This window comes from Protopterus annectens, chromosome 17.part0, assembly GCF_019279795.1.
Source record: "Protopterus annectens isolate FY-2018-M chromosome 17.part0, PAN1.0, whole genome shotgun sequence".
Lineage (NCBI taxonomy): Eukaryota > Metazoa > Chordata > Ceratodontiformes > Protopteridae > Protopterus > Protopterus annectens.
Genome location: NC_056751.1, coordinates 260572876 through 260594248, shown reverse-complemented (window position 1 = coordinate 260594248; position 21373 = coordinate 260572876). Strand labels below are relative to the sequence as shown.

The following is a 21373-nucleotide window of genomic DNA, read 5'->3' as shown; positions in this document are numbered from 1 at the left end:
AACCCGGTTAGTTTTTAGAGATTTCTTGAACTGAGATAAGGATGCTGCGGCTGTTATGTTAGTGGGCAGAGAGTTCCATTCTGTAGCAATATAGTTAGAATAGAGGGAGCCCCTACAGAGTTACTGGACTTGGTGATCTTAAGAAGTGGTTTGGTTTTGGTGTGTAGAACCCTAATATTGGTATGACGCTGTATTAGATTTTGTAACGCAGGGTTTTTTTCCCAGAGTGATACAGTATCTTATAGGTTAGTATGATCTGGTTATAGAGAAGGAGACTGGAGAGTTAAAGCCAGTTTAGCTGTTTCAGGCCTTTGCAGTGGTGAGTTTTGTAGGGGCCATTGTTAACAAATCGTGCAATTTTGTTAAAACAGGTGTCAAGTTTGGATAATTCTGACTTTCTGAGGTTGGTGAGAATGGGAGATGCGTATAGAAGTGTGGAGGTAAGTTGGGTTTGTGCTATTTTCGCTCTGGTACTATTTGTGAGTAATGTTTTGTTTCTATATAGTCCCCCTAGTTTTTTTAGTATACCTTATGGTAAGATACGAGTATCGAATTTCATGTTGCAGTCAATTTCTCCACCTAGGAGTTTGGTGTGTGTGACTGGAGAGATAGTAGTTTTGTTTTTTGAAAGGATAGTAAAAGAGGGTGGAGGGGGAGAAGAGTGATTTTAGGGCAGAAGATTGATTTTATTGGGGTTAAGTATTAGTTGGGAGCTGGTAAGCCATTTTCCCACGGAAAAGGAGGAAGCTTGTGTTTGGGATTGCAGTTCCTGGAGGGAAGGAGAGCAGCAGATTAGTGAGGAGTCATCTGCATATTGGATGCCTGAGGCTTCTAGAGTAGAAGTATGGAGATTATTTGTGAAGATAGAAAAGAGTAAAGGTCCAAGGATGGAGCCTTGAGGAACTCCAAGAGTGACCGGTAATATTGAACTGCTTGCTGCCTACAAGACAAGTAGCTTTGGAACCAGGACATGGTAGTATTACTAAGATTTAGTATGGATAAAGAGTTCAAAAGCTTGTTGAGGTTGACCATATCAAAAGCCTTGGAGAGGTCAAGAAAGACTGCAGAGACATATTTGCCATTATTTCTGTGGTTATTAACTGTGTGGGTGAATGACATAAGTGCAGTTGCGGTGCTGTGGTAGGGTCTGAAGCCATGTTGAGTGTTTGTGAGAATGTTTGAGTGTTGGAATAGTCCATGAGTTGCGAGTGTACACATCTTTCTAATATTTTGGACAGAGGTGAGAGTATTGCTATGGGGCGATAGTTTGTTAACTCTTTAGAGTTACTCCCTTTGTGGACAGTTATAATGTATGAAATTTCCCAGATTTCAGGAACTACATTTTCGGATAAAGAACGGTTGATAAGAATTGATACAGGATAGGCAAGGGCATCAGCAGCTACTTTCAGGAATTCTGCTGGCAATTTGTCAGCAGCTAAGGTGGAAGGTTTTCATTTTTTTAGTAGTTTCTTAATAGAATCTGTAGAGACAGGTAGGAATGTTAAGCCTTCGAAATCATTCTGATACATAGGTGGCTGGTTCTGGGGTGGACAGTTTTTTGTATTAGCAAGAGCAAGAATGGATTTGGTGAAGAATTTGTTAAAGGATGTGGCAACACTGAGGGAGTTATCAGTTAGGGTAGGAGTAGGAGTTCCAGATTTTCCAGGATGGAGAATGTTATTAATGGCTGTCCAGAATTTTTTTTGGGTTGTTTTGGTATTTGGTTTGTTTATTATGGTAGTAGTTAATTTTATCTAATCCAATATATTTTTTTGATTTATTACGGACTCTGAGATACAATTGCTTGTCTGTATGAGGCCTGGTTTTGTGCCAGTTGGCCCAGACATTATGTCTGGATTTCAGAAGAGACCTAGTTTCTTTACTCATCCAGTGGGCATGGTTGGATTTTACCCTAATGGTTCTGGGGGGGGGGGGTGCGCGGGAGTTTAGGATATCTAAGAAAGTGGAGTTGAAGTACTGTACAGCTTCATTAAGGTTGAGGTTTTTAAGGGGAGACCAGTTACAATATTTTAGTGCATTAATAAAGGTAGTTTGGTTGAAGTTTTTCCTGTTTCTAATTGTCTGGTAGATGGGCTTTTCTTGACATGTATGATGTCTTATTATAAAAGTTGGGAGGTGGTCACTTAGGCTGGTCTGGGAGGCACCCAGATTGACTGATTAATGTTGGCCGATTTGTCAGAATCAAGTCAAGTACTGACTGTCTTTTGGTGGATTTGTCAATTCTGGTGGGATGTCTGATGATTTGGGGAAAAATGTAGAAGTTGGTGAAATTGGTAGGGAGAGTATGAAATGCAGGTTAACAAATCGATGTTGAAGTCCCCCAAAATGGCAGTTTCATGTTGGAGGTTCTCAGATGCTCAGTGTAGTAGGGTTTCCAGTATGGGAGTATTGTTCCACAGGAGGTATATAGCAGCCGATTATAATGATACTTTTCTTGGGGTTAAGTATTAGTTTGACATTTCTAATGTCTGAATTATTTGAATTTGGTGTGTTTATGTTTTCTACGTTAAGTTGGTTTTGAGACAGTAAAGCTACACCTCCACTTTTTTTGGATGTACAATCCTTTTGTATGCTATTATAGCCAGGTGGTAGAAAATCATTATTGGAGGTGTTGGGTTTAAGCCAGGTTTCAGTTAGTAATACTAGGTCAGGAGAATATAGGGCAATATTTGCATGAAGGTCATGGATTTTATTACTAATGCTTCTAACATTCATATTAAGTATGAGCAGGTCATTGGGTTTTCTAGGAAGATGGTATGATTTAAGAGATTTATTTTGGTTAGTTATTTGGGTGCCGTCAAAAGCGGGGACAGGATTAGGGTGAATATCTCCACTTAGAGTCTGGCAGCAATGTCAACTTTGGTTTTGATAAGGTAGGCTATGTACTTGTCATATTTAGTGGATAGTTTGTTGGAATGGTCAGTTGGTACAGTGAATTTAATGGTATAAGGATGGATATGTTTCATGTAGGATGGATGGAGAGTTTGTGTGCTGGGGATATAGAGGTGTGAGTAGTAGAAGTGGCCTTATGAGGTAGAGCATTGGGGTGGAAATTGTGATAACTGGTAATATGAGTCAGTAGTAGGAGAGTTGTTAGTAGTACAGATGATGTGAAAATATTTGTGTGGAGCATGACTAGATGATAAAGATATGTTAGTATAGCTATGTGTGATGTTTGTTAGGTGTGGGTACTGGATATAATGCCTGCAGAATGCAGGTATTAGAGGGAGATAGGATGTGGGAGTGGTCTCAGGAGTGGTGATGTGCCTGTTAAGTATTGTGACTGGGAGGAGTGTGGGAGTGGCCTCAGAGTGGTGATGCTGTGAGTGTTGAGTAATGTGATTGGAAGGAGGTGGGGGTGTGAGAGTGATGCATAGGGTATAAATCTAAGGAAAGTGGGGGTGGGTGGGAATGGGGGTAAGGAAGGGGAGTGGAGTGATCCCGAGCATAGTGAGGTCGAACAGAGAAGGTTGACCCAGGAACACTAAACGGCAGCCAAACTGAGTAAAAAAGAAAAACAATGGCACGGTAAACTAGCGAGAAAGTCCACAAATATGATAAAATAGAACTGTTTAATATTAAACAGTTCTATTTTATCATATTTGTGGACTTTCTCGCTAGTTTACTGTGCCAAGGTTGACCCGGGACACAGGAGAGCGGAAAAGAGTGCTGCTGCAGAAAACAGTCAGGTAGGTGACTGAATATGAGAATGCAAAGGAGAATGGTTTAGTGTGGCAGGAACAGAAGTAAACCCAATACGGGAAAGCAGGTCCAAAGGGTGAACTATGTTGTCTAGTAGGTGAAGGCAGCAGTCAGAGGAGGATTAAGTCTGAGAGGAGATAATGGTGTTATTGTCTAAAGGTTCTTTAGTCATCAAACAGTAGTTTAGAGAGGTGGAAGTGTCCCAGTTCGTGAACAGCGTCAACAAAGAAGAGGGAATGCAGTTAGCTAAAGTGGATCTCTTGGTGGGGGTCAGACCAGAGTGTCCTTGGGTAGATAGGAAATAGGGAGATTTATCAAGAGAAAAATGGAGTGGGGAGACAAACAGGTAGAAAGCCAAGATGTACTGGCCACAGAAGAGGATACAAGATGGTTAACGGCTGGGGGAGGGTGTTCAGGTATGGTGGTGTGCGTAGCTCTCAGTTAACAAAACGCAGGAATGGTTAGGCAAAGTAATACATCGGGTATCACATACGTAAACTTGAGGCAATTGTTATGATATCAGTTGGGCTGGGTTGAGCTGGCTCTCTGGTTCGGATAGCTGGAGGGATGGTCCATATGATTTTTAAAGCAGTGGTAAGAGCATAAACTTGAGGCAATTGTCATGATGATATCAATTGAGCTCGGTTGAGGTGGTTCTCCGGTTCGGTCATCTGGAGGGATGGTCCATATGCTTTTTAAAGCAATGGTAATATCCTTAAAGTCCTAATCAGAAAAATAAAAGGGAGGCTAGCACACCACCATGGTCCCAAAAAACACCATTAGGGATAGGAAGCAGGCAGGAGAAAAAGGAGATGGCGTGAAAGGCAGTAGATAGATTTTTAATCTACATAACTTGCAAGCTTTGTAAAATGCTTTGCTTTTTTATGCCTGTAACCACAACTACTATGCAAGGCTTTATTTCTAACTGCATGACTACTTGTCTGCACTTTCTCACCTCAAAGCTTCCAGTGTAATCACTTTTTACTTTGACTTTTGCTTTGTACTTCATTTTTATCATATCGGTTGCTGCTTTAATACCGCACACTTCAACGCCTCAGCAAGCCCTTCTAATTCTGTTCTTGTAATTGTTACATGTGCTCCACACACACCCAGAGATTTCCCTAATGCTTCCACAGCCCGTTTCTTACATGGCTATTTTCAAAGCTGTACACAATTTTCAGTTATTAGTGAAATAAGTAAGTCACCAAATGGTCAACTTTTTTAACTCTGTCTAATGAGCATCAATAGTTTGTTAAGCCCCAACAGCTTCTAATGAACAAAAAACTTCAACACTATTCCCCACTCGGGCATAATAGATAAACTCTCTCAACTAGGCATCAATCCATATGTTGTACAGATGGGCAGCAAAATGGCTCACTGATAGAACCCACAATCAGAGTAGGGAAAGCCACCTCAAGCAGTAGACCAGTAACGAGCGGTCTATTCCAGGTATCGGTCTTGGGGCCTCTGTTATTCGGGATGTACTTCTCTGAGGTGCAGGTCAAAACCAGTGGGCTACGGCTTACCAAGTTTGAAGAGGATTGCAAGCTGGGCGTGGTCATCAATTCCCCAAGTGATGTGGATGTCCTCCAAGAGGGTCTCACCCAAACAAATGACTGGTGCCAGGAACATGCTCTCAAGGTTAATGCCAAAAAATGCATCATCATCCCATTTGGGGAGAGTGAGGTCCCCACATATCACATTGATAACGTCCTAAGCACATAATCAGTTGTGAGGGATTTGGGCACCCAGGTTGACAGCAACCTAACTTTTGACCACCATGTTGCTTCTATTGCACTGAAAGCTATCTAAGTGGCCCACATCATAAGTAAGGGTATCTTATCCGGAGACAAGGAGGTCATAACATCCCTGTAGTCTTCCCTTATAAGGCCAATTAGTGCCCCCTTCGGCATGTAGCTAGCAAAGCACATGCCCCAGCTGGAGAGATCACAGAGGTTCCTCACCAGAAGAATCCAGGGCCTCAAACATCTACCATGCACAGATAGTCTTCTGACCCACTACTCCGTTTCATACAGACTCCTCAGAGATGATCTCTGTCTGGCATACAAAGCAGTCTCAGACATTGCCTTGATGGGACTGCTGCATATCTGCAAGTCAGGCTCCACTCGTGCAGGTTACGCAAGTGGTGCTTGCTGCATACCTGCAAGTCAAGCTCCACTCGCATAACCCACACGTGAGACCCCAACCGGTTCTGTGACATCAATAGGACTTGTTGGCAGGACGGATTGGTGTCCCAGAGATTCCTCCATCTGTGGAGTAGACTCCCTCTTCACGTGAAGTGAAGTACCTCATTATCCCTTTTCAAGTGCAACCTGGACAACTGGATGGGAAACAGAAAATACAACCCTGGGATTCCACCTGTATCCCTGCTGGACAGGGGCTTTGGGTGCTGACTTGTCCAAACATGGGCTAACCTCTTGGCTAGGCTTATAAGGGCCTCATGGCCAATAGCCTAGTAACTTCCTATGATCCTATAAAAAAACCTTAACAAATAGATTTTTTTAATCACAGTAGAATTTTCTCCCTCATAGCCACTGACTTGTCCTTACCTCCTCTTTAGGGGGGCAAAATCTTAAATATCTTTATAGCTTCCTTCATTGCAACATGAAAAAAGGTTGCATACTACACCTTTTTCTAGCTTTCCCGCAATTCCACTCATAGATTTCTGATAACTTACCAAAGAGTTTCAGAGATGCTGATGGTTGCAGTAAGTCATTCTCAATAAAAATATGACTTGCAAGAAAGAAAACAAAAGAGAGACCGATGGTTCATCATTTTGGGAGTGAAGTTTAAATGTGATTACTATTTAAAATATTAATGTGATGAGGTGGGGTGTTGCCACCTGTGCCGGGGAGAGTGGGGCAGTACACGTTTAACATATACCAGCATGGTTAGCTGGAGTTTTGTAAAGAGTCAAATGAGAACATCATCATACTGATTTGTACAGATGCTCGTGTTAAAAATGTATCAGTGCTATAACTAATTAAATGTATATTTTTTAAAAGAATTTTAGACAGGAAAAGAAGATGATTTTGAAATTGTTCTGTAATTTTAAAATTCTGCAACATACCTTAGCAAAGCTCTGAATGTGTGTTGTACCAGAGCCGGGTGATCAAATGTGATGTTATTCTATAACCAGCACTGAGAAGATGGAACTCGCACAGCACCTTGTTTTGTTTTCTTTGGAACCCGATATATAAAAAAATCTGACAGTTATTATAGTCAGTTAGTTGTTCAGTTTTAAGGTGATCACCTTGCCTTGTGGAAGTAAGCATCTCGGCATCTAATCTTGCCTTGCTGTTTGGAAGTTATTCTTTAAACAGTCAGGAAATGTAGTGAGATTAGTTAAGCAGTATTTTTCTGCATCTTTTTGAATCTGTCCAACTGTGTTATGTTTATTTCTAATGTGACTGAAACTCTAATGTTTATTGCACTTAGATATTTAGTATTATCATGTTTTCTATTTTATTATTAAATATTTTTATACCTTTCATTGTGGCTGACCTTTTAGAGAATAATTTTAACATCTTGAGTGAGTATTTGTGCTTATTTTAGTGACACCTTGGCCACTCAGAAAAGTCTGGCTGCTTTGGTTACATGCTACAATTTATGTTAGTATTGATTTTACTCAGTATGATTGCATACCCTTGTAACAGCCCGAGAGTGGTTGACTGGTGGGAGTGTAGTTACCTTATAGTCTGGGCACAAGGGGTACAGTTAGAAAATCTGTACCAGCCTTTCCCAAGTGTGTGAAAATCAAAGACCCAGGTGAAGGTGTGTCAGCTACTTGGAACTGGGACACAGTGCTCCAGAATCTTGTTTGGGATCTAGAGCAACAGAGTCCCACGTCTGGAGTGTCTTCCTTGTGTGGTCTTGGGGGAAAATGTGCTTGATGCAGACAGCTGCATCTGAAAATACTATGCAAATCCATTCCTGTTCCAAGTGACTGTCTCTCACCGGTGAGGAGACAGGTTCCTAGATTTCACTCTATCATAGTTTAAACAAATCAGTATCAGACAATTTAGAAACAGCAGCTAAAGCTTTACCATGGAGTAAGGAGGTCAGGAACCGTACCCAGAGCTTTTGGTCAACATTATACTGTTCACATACTCTTTCAAATATTTATTTATTTTACATCCGTTAACCAGGAAAGTCCAACTGGACACAAGTCCTTTTTCAGAGGCGGCCGGGGGAGAAAAGCTCCACATAGATGTAAGCATATCTAACAAAGATACAATATGATTAAAAATATACAAGACAAACGCAGTAGAACACTGTAGAAAATATACACAGGCATAGTTAACATAGTACTAAATATCATTTGTAAGTACAGTTAGGAAGACTGAAATCAATGTAGTATCAGCATTAAGAACAAGTACATATCCATTTTTTGGATAGGTGAGTTTTTAGTAAATGTTTAAACTGTGCTGAGGTTGTGGTGGATATTATATTGGGAGGTAATGTATTCCAGATTTTATAAATCCAAATCCAAGGGAAGAGCTGACAAAAGCTTAGTGTAGAAGGTTTATTCAACCAAACAAGTCCACCACGTCCATGGTACCAAAAGCCAAACCGTTGGAGTAGATTGAGGGTTGCAATTTCCTCAAAAAATCCCAGGAATCCTTGAGAATGTGATTCTTTCCTTCCAAAACAACTTTGACTTTTTGGTCAACAAATTTGGCCAGGGGTGCAGTCATAGAACCTTCAGCAGAAACAATAGGTCTTAAGGGTGGGTCTACACTGTCTTTGTGTACCTTAGGAATACCAAAGATACAGGGTATTTTAGGTTTCTCCACATTGAGGTACTTGTATGTGTCACTGTCGATAGATCCATCCATTAACATACCATATAGGGTTGAATGAATTTTCCTATAGGCTATGTTGATTTCGTTAATTGAAACCCTGGAGTATTTTTCTGTGTCATTAAGAAGGTTCATCATTTTGCCTTCATATGTAATGGAGTCCATAACTACTACTCCGCCACCTTTGTCTGGTTTCATCACTCTCAGACTGTGGTTATTGGTGATGTCCCGTAGTGTAGCCATTTCTGCTGAAGTTAAATTGGAGTGTATGTATTTGCCTGCAACCAAGGTTCTAATTTCTTTTTCAACCTTGAGTTCAAAATTTCTTAGTTGAGGGTGTGTGGGCGGGTTGAAAGTACTTCTGCGTCTTAAATTAAGTGAATAAGGATTCTCTGTATTTCCCTTAAAAAATAGCTCCAAATTCTTTTTCCTTATGAACAACTTAATGTCAACTAACAACCTAAAAAGGTCAGTTTTCTGCTTGGGAATAAAGGTAAATCCTTTAGAGAACAGGTCGAACCAAGTCCGGTCAATTCTAACATTAGAGTAATTAAATATGTTGAAATCATTGTAAGTCCAGGTGGACATAACCCTGGTAACTGAGTCAGTTAGTGCCAATCCTGATTCCTCTGCCGTGGTGGCCTCCACCCCCTGCCCCTGTAGTTTTTTGGATTGTATACAACCCTCTCTTGGTTCATTAGCCTTTCGGACCTCCTTGGGGGGGGAAACCATTGTCGTCGTTGACCTGTTCAATGTCACCCTCCTCGGTCCATTCCTGTTCATCAGTATGTTCTCTAACCCAGTTACCATAACCAATTCTGGGTGTAGTTTTAGGCTTGGGGTAATGTGTTTCATTTTTATATTCTTCTGTATCCCTCCTAATTTTCCTTATTTTTCTATCTTGTACTTCCTTACATCTAGATTCAACATCCTTAAGTAAATTGTGATATTTAAGCCTTTCTGTTTCAACAGTGTACATTAAATCACCAAGTATTGCTTTGTTAATATTGTCTATGTCCTGAAACAACTTTTCCATTAACATTTCATTATTCTTAATAATGGCATTCATTATCTCAAAACCACATCTATCAAAAATAGTTATAAGCTCTTTGTGAAACTCAGTCCCTTCAAAAACATTGTTGGGATATTTGCATACCCATAATCCTTTTGGAACAATGTTTAAGGAGAGACCGTGCTTAAGATACGAGTTGTCCATGTCTAAGGTCTTGTGTTTGAACAAAAAAAAGTCTAAATCACTCAACATAGTACTATAATTCACATTGCTTATAGCTTTCTCTTGCTGGTGACTAAAATCATATTTCACATTTAAAATATCTTTAACCAGCTTTTGGGTACCTGTATTGGTCTTGTTAATTGTGGACCCACTGGTTGGCAGCCTTTGCGTCTGGTCTCGTCTGGTCTGACCTCTCTGAGTCCTCATTTTGTTTGTTGCCCCATTTCCTTCTTTAGAACAGTTCAGTAGAATGTTAGGAAAGCCATCTAGACTAGCGCTTGCATTTTCGACTTCTTCGTCTGATAAATCCACAGGTTTAGCGTTGGAAACAGCATTTGTTTCCCTTATGTCATTTGAGTGAATAACTTCCTGGTTCCCAGGAAGAAAACTAGATGAAACTGTCTTTGCCATTGTTAAACTGATGGGCGTTAGCAACTCGACTAGTTGCGTTAACTGCCCTATCAGTTTGCGAAGCTCCCCAGTCTCCAGTCCTCTTGGTGTGTGATCTGCGCTCAGTGGAAGCTCCATACAAACTGGTAATCAAAAAAAAGCAGCAAGTGGCAAAATGCAAACTTGTAAAAACAAAACACCACAGCCACTGAGCCCAAATAAATCCAAATCCAAGGGAAGAGCTGACAAAAGCTTAGTGTAGAAGGTTTATTCAACCAAACAAGTCCACCACGTCCATGGTACCAAAAGCCAAACAGTCAAAGTTGTTTTGGAAGGAAAGAATCACATTCTCAAGGATTCCTGGGATTTTTTGAGGAAATTGCAACCCTCAATCTACTCCAACGGTTTGGCTTTTGGTACCATGGACGTGGTGGACTTGTTTGGTTGAATAAACTTTCTACACTAAGCTTTTGTCAGCTCTTCCCTTGGATTTGGATTTATTTGGGCTCAGTGGCTGTGGTGTTTTGTTTTTACAAGTTTGCATTTTGCCACTTGCTACTTTTTTTTTATTCCAGATTTTAGCTATACAGTTGGAGAAGAGGGATTCCCCACCATAATTATTGGCAGCGGAGACTTAACAGGCATTTATTACTGCATTGTAAAGCTCTGGTACTGAAGCATGGTTGTAGTAGATTTTGCACAGCCGGTGTCTCTTCTTTCTGACAGAGTATTTTCTGGGCCATGATTAGTTGGGTATAAAGCAGGAGTTGGGGAAATTCGAGCCAATTGAGCTGCCCGAGTTCTTTACAGTGATGAAACCTGAAGTTTGAGTTGGTTGCAAATCTAGCAATTTTATTAAAGCATGTTCCAAGTTTTGCAAGGTCAGATTTTCTGAGGTTGGTGATTATCTCAACCCTGCTGTATGCATCACTTTTAAAGTGTATTTGAGCTACTGTGGCTTTTGTGTTATTTGTGAGGTAAAGTTTATTCTTATACAGAGTACCTAGTTTTTTTTGTGCACTTTTTTATGGTTTGAGATATGTGGATGTTGAATTTCATGTTATTGTTTACTTCAACCCTTAACAGCTTAGCATGAGCAGTGGGAGAGATCATGGTTCTGTAAAACTATCAAATCTGCTATCAGTCACCCCCTTTGCAAATTGGGGTCAGCATTTCTTTCTTATGCTGACGCTGCTTCTCCTTTTCTTAAGCCTCCAAACTTTTGGCCTCCTAGTTCAAGTCTCTAACTCCAGACAAATTTGTGTGTCTTCTGAGGAAAAAGTGACATCTCCTGTTTCTGAAGACTGCACATTACCATCATGAGACTGGTTGTCGTCCTGGCCACTGGTCCATGCTGCCGCTGAAATTAAGGCTGAAATAATTTTCTTCTTTAGTCCAGCTAGCACGCACCAGTCCTTTGGCTTCACACACCTTGGCCAACTGGTTCTTTGTCAGCTTACCATAATCCTCTCGACATCTTTGCTTGCTTTCACTGACTAATCTAAACTAACAAAAATAAATAAAACTGATGTGAAAATGAAACTCTGAATGTTTATGCTGTGGCTGGTAAGACTATACACACCTTCAGTGACAACTGCCCACAGGCTACTGAAGTTGAATTAATATCCCACCACACTAACACTAGTATGTGATGGCCTCTCTACCCTGAGCCAGTAATCAAGGAGCCTCAATCCTCACCACTGACACCCGTGGCAGATGGTCATTAAAAACAGGAATGGACAGCGCAGCAGTAGCAGTCGCCTCACAACAAGAGGTTCTTCAGTTTGATTTTCGGCTAGAGTGCCTTGTCTGTGGAGTCTGCATGTCCTCCCTGCGTTCATGTGGACTTCCTCCGGGTGCTTCGGTTTCCTCCCATTAATACAAATATATGCGTCTGAAGCGTTTCTCCCTCGGCCTCCGCTGAAAATTGGCTTTGTTCCAAGTCGGACTTTCCCATTTAACAAACGTTAAATAAAATAATGGATTTGCACAGCATTTTAAGATGCAGCTTTCTGCATCATGCACAATTTCCCTAAACAGCATACAGGGAACACACTCCTGACCTGGGGCTGGGCTTTCGGTCTCTTCAAATCCCAAACAAGAGATACATTTTGGAACACTGTGTCCCAGTTCCAAGTAGCTGACACATCTACACCTGGGTGTTAGATTTTCATGGTGGTGCTGCGGTAGCGTTGTCATCTCACAATAACACGTTGTCCTGTTAAGATTCTCAGCTACAACGTCTTCTGTGTGGAGACATGCGTGAATGGGCATTCCTTCGTTGAATGTTGTGCGTCAGGGCCGGCAACTCGGCACGTAAAAATCTACTGCCAATCATTAGCAGACCGGAGTTCTGCTGTGGCGACCCCTAACCGGGAAAAGCAGAAAGACACAACAACACTCCCAGGACAAGCTGTTACAAGTTTACCAGCTGTACCCCTTATGCCCAAACTATAAGGTAATCATGCTGCCACCAGTCAACTGGTCTCAGGCTCGTACAAGGATATCCAATTATACTGAGTAAAATCAATACTAAATACAAATGAGTAAAATTAATACCAATATAATGAGTACAATCAATACTAATATAAATGGTAGACTGTAACCAAAGCAGGCCAGGCTTTTTCGAGTGGCCATGGTGTCACTAAAATAAGCACAGGTACTCAAGATGTGATGAGAGTCTAACAGACTGAACAATAACTGTTGATCTTTTACATCAGGTTCCAAAACTAACAAAACAAGCAGCTGTGAGAGTTCCATCCTCTCAGTGCTGGTTACAGAATGACATCACATTTGATCACCTGATTCTGGTACAATACATATTCAAGAGCTTTGCTAAGATCTGTTGCAGTATATGGAAATTGGGGCTACTTCTAATGACAGACTGTCACAGCTGACTTTCAAATAACAGAGACAAAAACAACAAAAATGCAGAAACTCAAACGGCAGCTTTTTACGAGGGTAAGTAAACGGTCATTATGTGACAATCAGAAGTAGACCCATGAAAATTATAGAACAATTTCAAAAACTTCTACTCTTCCCTTCTAGAATTCTTTGTTTAAACATACACATTTAATCAGTTATAACAACACTGACATTTTTAACACAAACATCTGTACAAATCAGTGTGACAGTGAAATGACAGAAGTACAAAACTCCAGCTAACTATGCTGGTATATGTTACACACACACTACTCCATTCTCCATGACACAGATGGCAATACCTCACATCATCACAGTTAAGGCACAAGACTTTATATGAATCCACCCATCCTCAACCCCTTTTCCCATTTTGCACATGGGATCAGGGTGTCATTCAGCAGTGACTTGAAACTTTATGTGAATATTGAAGGCAAAATTCAGTGTGGTGTTTGTAAAGCTGGAACACGAATAAAACAATATCGGTGATTATTTTAATGAAATTAACATACACTTCTGACCTTCATATCAAGACCATAAGGCAGTTGTTATATAACCCACAGTAGAAATATTTTTCCTATTCTTTGTGATCTACTGAATATATTCACAGAAATTTTATTATTGGTGGTGTTAATTTCATTTTTCTTCTAACACATGTAATACAGACTTCTTGTGGAAACAGTGTCTGGAGCTACCTACAATTACAGAGACAGATGTATAATACAGACTTCTTGTGGAAACAGTGCCTGGAGCTACCTACAATTACAGAGACAGATGTATAACTGACTTCAATTCAAAATTATTGAAAGCCTTCTGATACTTGCAATCCATATGGTATGCACCAATTACGGCAACACACATTTTTAAATCGCTGTCCATACCTCTCAACTGTACAGATTTTTGCAGAATGTCCTGATTTTAGCTTCACACTTTTGCTGTGTTTCTCCTGAAATCTGCACCTGTCTGGCAAACAGCGGAGAACTGAAGTCATTAAATAATGACAGATATCTGAGTTTCAAACCCTACATCCTTCAGAAAATTAATGCTAATGCAAAACCTATTATTCTATCAACTTTCTAAGTTTGTAAGAGCACTGTTTAAAATCTGTCCCTATTTGTCCCCCCATCATTTTAAGCTTTGTCCTGATTTTTTGCTATAAGAGGTTGAAATATATGGTACCTCCTGAAAAAAGTAGTCATGCTACACTGAATTAGAACCCCCCCCCCCCTCCTCCTCAAAACAAATGACAGTTATTTGCATAACAGCGAGTGACAAAAGATGCTGAAAAATTCTTTAAAGGTAGGCGCTCTAAAAATGGCGCCAGTATCTTGAAAGAAAAGAACCGCATTAACATAAATGTTTTAAAGAAAAATTATATAATTGTAATTATTAGCATTATTCACCTTTTCTCCAAAAACGTCCAGTTTTAGAAAGGACAGAGCAATACGTTTAACTAAAATTAGAAACGTTTGAATATGGTGGATCTGAGTAATTTTATTTGTGGAGACATAAAAAAACTTCTCTTTCTTCCCTCTTGAGAAATAAAATTTTAAACAATCCACTCAAAACATGTTCATTTTTTACTTACAGTTCAGTCTTTCCTGAGAGTACCTAAAGAAGCACGTTCTTCAAGCAACTGGTCACACCTACAGAAAATGAAAACGAGGAGACTTTTTTCACACTTTTGAAAAAACAGAGACTTAGCTCAGCGCGAAACAACATAATTATTATTTTTGTGGGAGAAACACTGTTCCAACTTTTCTCATTTGAGGAAAACCAACCATTTATACTCAATATTCAACCTACTAAAAGTCAAAGCAATAAGTGCAAGTGTATCAACATTCCAAGAAGTATAATTCTACTTTCTTTAAACGCTGTTTGCGTAGCGCAAGTACGCGCACGCGCTCGCTCTCTCTCTCTCTCTCTCTCTCTCTCTCGCGTCATTTCCTGCCTGTTAAGGGAGAGTGGCAAAACAGCAAGTTGTTCACAACTGATAGAGATGGCGGCGATAGGTGAACCTGTTAGGTTAGAGAGAGGTGAGTAGCAAGTCTTTGGTGTTAACATTTTTTTTTTTGCTGTTTGCAGTCTTACAGTTATAAAGTTTTGGTAATGGAGTTTGGCAAATCGGCATTTTGTTCAGGAGACACATTTTAGTGACTGTACATAAGTGTTAGGTTATCATTCAACAACTAGTATGAGTGATGAGGATGGGGGGATATTAACCCATACTGTAATCTATCGGTTGGTTCGAAATCTTGTAGTTTTTTTGGTGGAGTAAATGAGTTTGTATAACGAAATATATATTGTCATTAATGCTATTTGTTTCATTTAGTGTAAATTGACAGTTGTGGGCCCTTTAAGGATTTGATGTTTGACTTATTCTGTTTGCTGCTTGATCCGATACTACTAGTAGTGTTTGTTTCATGTAGTGCAAACTGACAGTTGTGGGCCCTTTAAGGATTTGATGTTTTGACTTATTCTATTTCCTGCTTATATTTTTATATATGTGCATGCATGTCTGTCCTTTTCGTCTTGCGCGTTATGAATTTTTATTGTTTATTTGTGGGGGTTGCATTCTGTTAAAAGAAAGTGATGGGTAGTCTTTTTGTTTAATTTACTAGGGACCTGTGGTGACTGGAGAGATACTCCTAAGGATTGTAAAAAGTGACTGGAGTGTGGACTTTTTCTTCAAGCTTCTTATAGTAAGAAATCTGAATGCTTTTTAATCAGCAAAAACAAACGTGCAAGTGGCATCATTTTCCTTTGAAGTAGTGTAATTATTGCTGGCAGCTAGATTGCTTCCTAAAGCAGTACTTAAGGCTCCCAGTTGGGGTTAATCTTTGACCTTTTTTCTTGTTTGTGAGATGTTAATATGTTTTCCTTGTACCTTTTATAGTCTTGATTTGTATTGTGTATGTTTTTTTTTTTTTTTTTTTTTTTTTTGCTCCTGAGGCAAAGGTTGTAGTTGAATAGTACTTGTAAACTCTGCTTATTTTGTCTGGTTGATAACTAACTAGTTCACAATAGCTTGCTTATTTAGTGATTAATTGAAACTTTTGTTTTGTTTTGGGTTTTTACTTTTCCTTGTAAGACTGAAACAATCTTGTGAATCTGTAGTGTGCATTATTATTACATTGTAACAGTTGTCTGAACCTAAACTTTTCTCCCTGATCCTCCAATGAAAATGGGCCACAGTCCAGTTAGACAACCTGGTAGCAAAACATAGTAAAAATATGTTTATAGTTTTGACTAGTCAGTACGAAATAGACGCTTACAGTTAAAAATACATTCAGCATGTGTTTGTTGTATTAGAAAACCAGGGGATTGACAGGTTCAACAAAAATGCACCACACATATGACCACAAATAAAGGACTGCCTGTATGTAATAAGGCAGCCAGATGATAAGTTTATAATTCTGCGGATGAAAAACAGCTGTTCATTGGGGGATACCGGAAGTTCTAGAATCTAACTAGGTGTGACTGTATAGTCCTGCTTATGAAAAACAATTGCTGTTGAATAACATCAAAAGGGACTGAGTTAAGTACCTAAAAACAGTATTAACAATTGTTGCGTTTTGATGTCCAAGTCTTTTGGGGGTTTCTAATACTATGGTCGGAATGATGTCCATTCTCAAGTCAAAGTATGATTAAAGTTCATGAAATTAATATTTTAGTCTTTGATGTTTGTGGGTGCTTCGGAGCTGGAGCGCACTTTTGGCTATGTGCCCAGGATTGACTCTTGCAATTCATACAGAGTTACATGTATCGGTAACCTATCTAAATATGATTGTAAGTTGGTTTTTTTTTTTTTTTTTTTTGAGGCTCATTGAGCCAGCTACTATTGGAACTGTCTGGGTATCTTTCTTCCACATTGCTGTAAATGCTGGTATTTTATGACTTTGTCTCTCTGTATGTAAGGCACTGTAATCACGGAGTGTAGCAATTTCAAAGATCAATGCTATTTTTGTTTTCTTTTCTTGGACTATTTTAGCTGTTTTTCTTCTGTTTTTGAAACTGTTTGTAATGGATGATCCCATGTGACATAAACATAATCATTTTCTATAATGCTCTGTGGCTGTTTTTTTCCAATGCTTCTCAGCTACTTCAATATTCTAATTGTTTGCACAATCCCCAATGCAACAGTCTTGCCATATTATTATGGTTTTCAGAATACTTGTCTTCTGCCACTAGTCTGTCACACCCAGCAACAAGATGTGTGACTGTTTCTTACCTGTGTGAGATTACAACTTTGGAATCCAAATAATTGGGAGTAAGTGATAGGTTAAGTTTATAGCATGTATAATCACTTCATTGATGTAGACCAGATTCTTACCTGTATAGGGTTAGAACTATGCAGTCAGGTAATATGGGGTTGCTGTAACATTTGTCAGTAAGTGGTGGGTTAAATATGTAGCAAATAGTCATATCATTGATACAGACCAAGTAACCCAAGTAGTAGGAGGTTAACGCTATATATATTCGGCATAACAAATCTTTGAAACATAGATCTGATCACAGGTCTTGGACTAAGAAGCTACAAAACTGTGTAGGTATCTCTCTAATGTGCATATATAGTGTTGAAATGCAGACGTGATACCAGTCTTTTAAACAGTTTCATTTTATGTTCATACAATGGCTTAAAAATCTGGTACTTCAAATACCGTAAAGTCTTTTGGCCTTGACACAAAACAACCCAGTTCTGAAGTATCGGCCCTGGTAACTGGACTTCTTTGGAAGTTCTCAACAAAATAAATTCTGTCCTTTTTTTCACTTTGGTCCTCTTTATTTGTAGACAAGAGTCTCTGTAGAAGTGCTGCTGTAGTCACCGGGTTCCTGTTTTGAAAAGATGAATGCTGTCTCTTGGCTTTCCTTAGTCTTTTCTTAAACCTCATTCATTAACACCTGTTCAGTAATTACTCCAGCCAGGTCTTGCCTTTGCAAAGGTGCAGGTTATTCTACTAGAGCGCACTTATTACAGAAATATTTTATTTTATTTATTTACGTTTGTTTACCGGGGAGGTCCGACTGGGCTATTAGCCCATTTTCAGTGGAGGCCCAGGGAGAAAAGCTCCAAGTAATAGTAAATTAACAGCAAGGTAATGAATTTCAAATTACTTAAGTACATCATGCAGGGTTTACAGAATTCATATTTCAAGTAATTACAAGTGAGACGTAGACCATGGGGACACACAGTCAAAGGTGCAAAATAAATGTAACTTGCCTAGATTATACCAAAAAGGAAATCAACTTTACCATACAATGTATGCAGAATACAGAGAACAGAAAATTAGTAAATAGCTTTAGGTATAAAGAGACTTTGTTGAAGGAGGAGAAGGTGGCATATAGTAGTTAGGGGGCAGTTGGGTGAGAAGGGATGGAACAAAAAGAAGATCTGGTTTACAGATGCATGAGAGAGAGAGAGTAAAGCACAATGAATAAAAAGGAGTAACTTTCACCTGGGGGGGTAGCATATGAGAAATGCCATTTATCAGTTGTGTGATCTGAGAAGTTGCTTAAAGTTGGGTGGATTGATGATGATAATGATGTGTTAGAGTTCCAGGCTTTGGAAATAGTATGGGAGTAAAGAAAATTGTTTAAAACTGTTTGAGTTAATGACTTTTAGCAGGCACTTTTGGTAGATCTTACAGTTCTTATTGAGTAGGGCTGAATAACATTTTGGAGGGCTGGACATTTATTAGGTAGGTGTAATTATTATTGTTATTGCTTTGTTATTATTATTTTATTTATTAATAATAATATTTTATATTACTTTAATATTGGTATAATGTATGATAAATACTGTTATGCAAATACAATTTACAAAACTTTATTCATGTTTTTTCACATGCTTTTTGGCAACTTGTATGCACCCAACAGGTGAGAACCATCACTCTGTTATAACTCCTCCCCACCCCATACACACACCTATCAAACTCATAGACTGAGAAATCTGGACAAAGCCAAAATAAGCCAAAATAATGGAGGGGGGACAAAATGGCCAAAAACAGGGACATGTTTTAATTATTGCTCTTATAAACTTAGAGTTGATAGAAAATCGGGTTTTGCGTTTGCATGCATTTTCTAAAGGATGTAATGTCTGAATCTAAATGTCTTCCAAATCGGTTGTTTCAATCAGTGTTTTTATATTAAAAAAAAAACACATTTGTACAAGGAACAAACCAAAAATGTGAGTCAAAAATATGGACTTTACAGAAAAATCTTGATAGGTATACCCCACAACACTTCAGAATGCCAGATGTGTGCCACTTTGAGTGGCTGTGTGCCTAAGATAGTGCAACTCCTTTGTTTTGGGTCAAGCTAGGGCAGTGCAGCATTGTATGGTTGGACAGCTGTAGTCCCTGCATTACTATTAAGGTTGTTTCCCTCTGATTAGTTTCTCCCATCAGTTTTCTAGGCTAGTCCTTTGTTGACTGTACTTTTGTCACACTATAACCCCATTAAATTAAGAAGGAGCCAGTTGGCATAATGGCCAAGATCTTTGTCTCCCATGCACAAGATGTAAGGTTTGATCCTGACCTGCGACCAATGCCTGTTTGGAGTTTGCTTGTTTTTTTCCTATGTCTTTGTGGGGTTCCTCCCACCACCTCATAAAACACGTTGAGTGTTTTATCTCAAACTTGCCTAAGAGTGGAGCTGTTGGTAGTAGCACAGACTCAAGATGATGCTCTATGGGGGGGGGGGGGAGTTGCCTAGACCACCTGCTTTAGGCATCTGTTGTGGTGTGTGGTATCCTCAAGATAGGAGAACATGTAGTACAGACTGAGTTCTGTGGCAGGACTAGCCATTCAACAATGTAAAAAATATGTCTTTGAATGACTCTGTTGTGTTAACTAAGTTGCCAAAATGGGTATGGGTGTTTTCTGGTGATAAATGGGTTGAGGACCTGGCCTACTCCGACCTATGTCTGGGATCCATGTTAACAGTGGAAGGGGTGCATGTGGCCCTTTTGGCCAGTGTGTACCTGCTATAAAGCCCAACAGTTCTAGGTCCATAAACTACTGGCCAGCCAGTGTTCAGTTGCCCAGTTTGAGTTACCTGGGATACCTCTGTTGAATGAAATCTGAACAGAATACCAATCCACATGCCAAACTTGAACTAAGAATTGCCACACTCTTTGTAGGTTCACTGACGGGATGAGGCTTGGCAGTAGATGACATGATGGTAAGGAGTAGGCTGGACATCCTGTGTATCCAAGAGACTAGCTGGAAGGGCACTACAACAAAGCCATTTGGCTTGGGATCCAGAGTCTACTTCTCGGGGAGTACTTCTCAGGTGGAGGACAAGCTAGAAATGGTGCAGGAATTATGGTGAGGTAGAGGCTTCAGAAGACAGTGAGGGATGTCAACAGATTTTGTGACTCTTGTAATCCAGACTCCAACCTAATGATAGGGCAGTATTCCTAATCTCATCCTATGCCCCACAGCAGGGTTGTGATAGTGAGGAAAAGAGTGCAGTTAGCAGCTGCAGGACCGCATGAATTGGTGCTGATAATGGGTGACCTGAATGCCCATATTGGGACAGAACGGGATATGAGGACTGCTTAGGTCCACGTGGGTGGGGCAAGAGGAATAAAGGAGAGGCCATTCCACACTTCTGTCTGGAAAATGTCTTGATTGTAGCCAACATGATGTTTAGAAAGAGAGATGTTCACAAGATCACATACAAGAGTGGCCAACATTCAGCTCAGATAGACTTCCTCCTAGAAATGAAAGGGTACTGGGGTAGAATTAGTAGTTGCAAAATCATCCCCAGTGAAACAGCACATAACATAAACCACTGGAGCAGAATTAGTAGTTGCAAAATCATCCCCAGTGAAACAGCACATAACATAAACCACTGGAGCAGAATTAGTAGTTGCAAAATCATCCCCAGTGAAACAGCACATAACATAAACCACTGGAGCAGAATTAGTAGTTGCAAAATCATCCCCAGTGAAACAGCACATATAAACCACTGGTTTCAATCAGCTGCAGCTACTGGTCAGTGAAAGCTCTAAGGTCAACAGATACCAGGCTGAAGACCTGGAAGCTGACTGGAGGGAGGCCACAACAGTTCAAGGAATTACTTGGGGCTCTCCACCAGTTTCCTCTTCTTGAGGTGCTAATTGAAGAAAAATGGCAGCACTTCAAAACAGTATATGTAAGGGCTACAGAAAAGATATGCGGTCAAGACCGGTATGGAAGTAAGGTACAATAAAGAAAGCTGGAATACTGAAGTCTGGCAAGTCCTCAAAAGGAGTGCAGCAAAAATTGGGAGATAAACA

At 39.8% G+C, this 21373-nt stretch overlaps 1 protein-coding gene across 1 annotated transcript in view; it reads left to right on the top strand.

The window, feature by feature from the left end:
- The first annotated feature begins 15044 nt into the window (after nt 1–15044).
- The window catches only part of LIN7C (lin-7 homolog C, crumbs cell polarity complex component), a 429094-nt gene continuing 422765 nt past the window's right edge, over nt 15045–21373 (top strand). Inside the window, exon 1 of the mRNA XM_044059602.1 lies at nt 15045–15125. Within this exon, the coding sequence (XP_043915537.1) occupies nt 15089–15125 (37 nt within the window). The 5' untranslated portion in view covers nt 15045–15088. The remainder of the gene's footprint in view (nt 15126–21373) is intronic.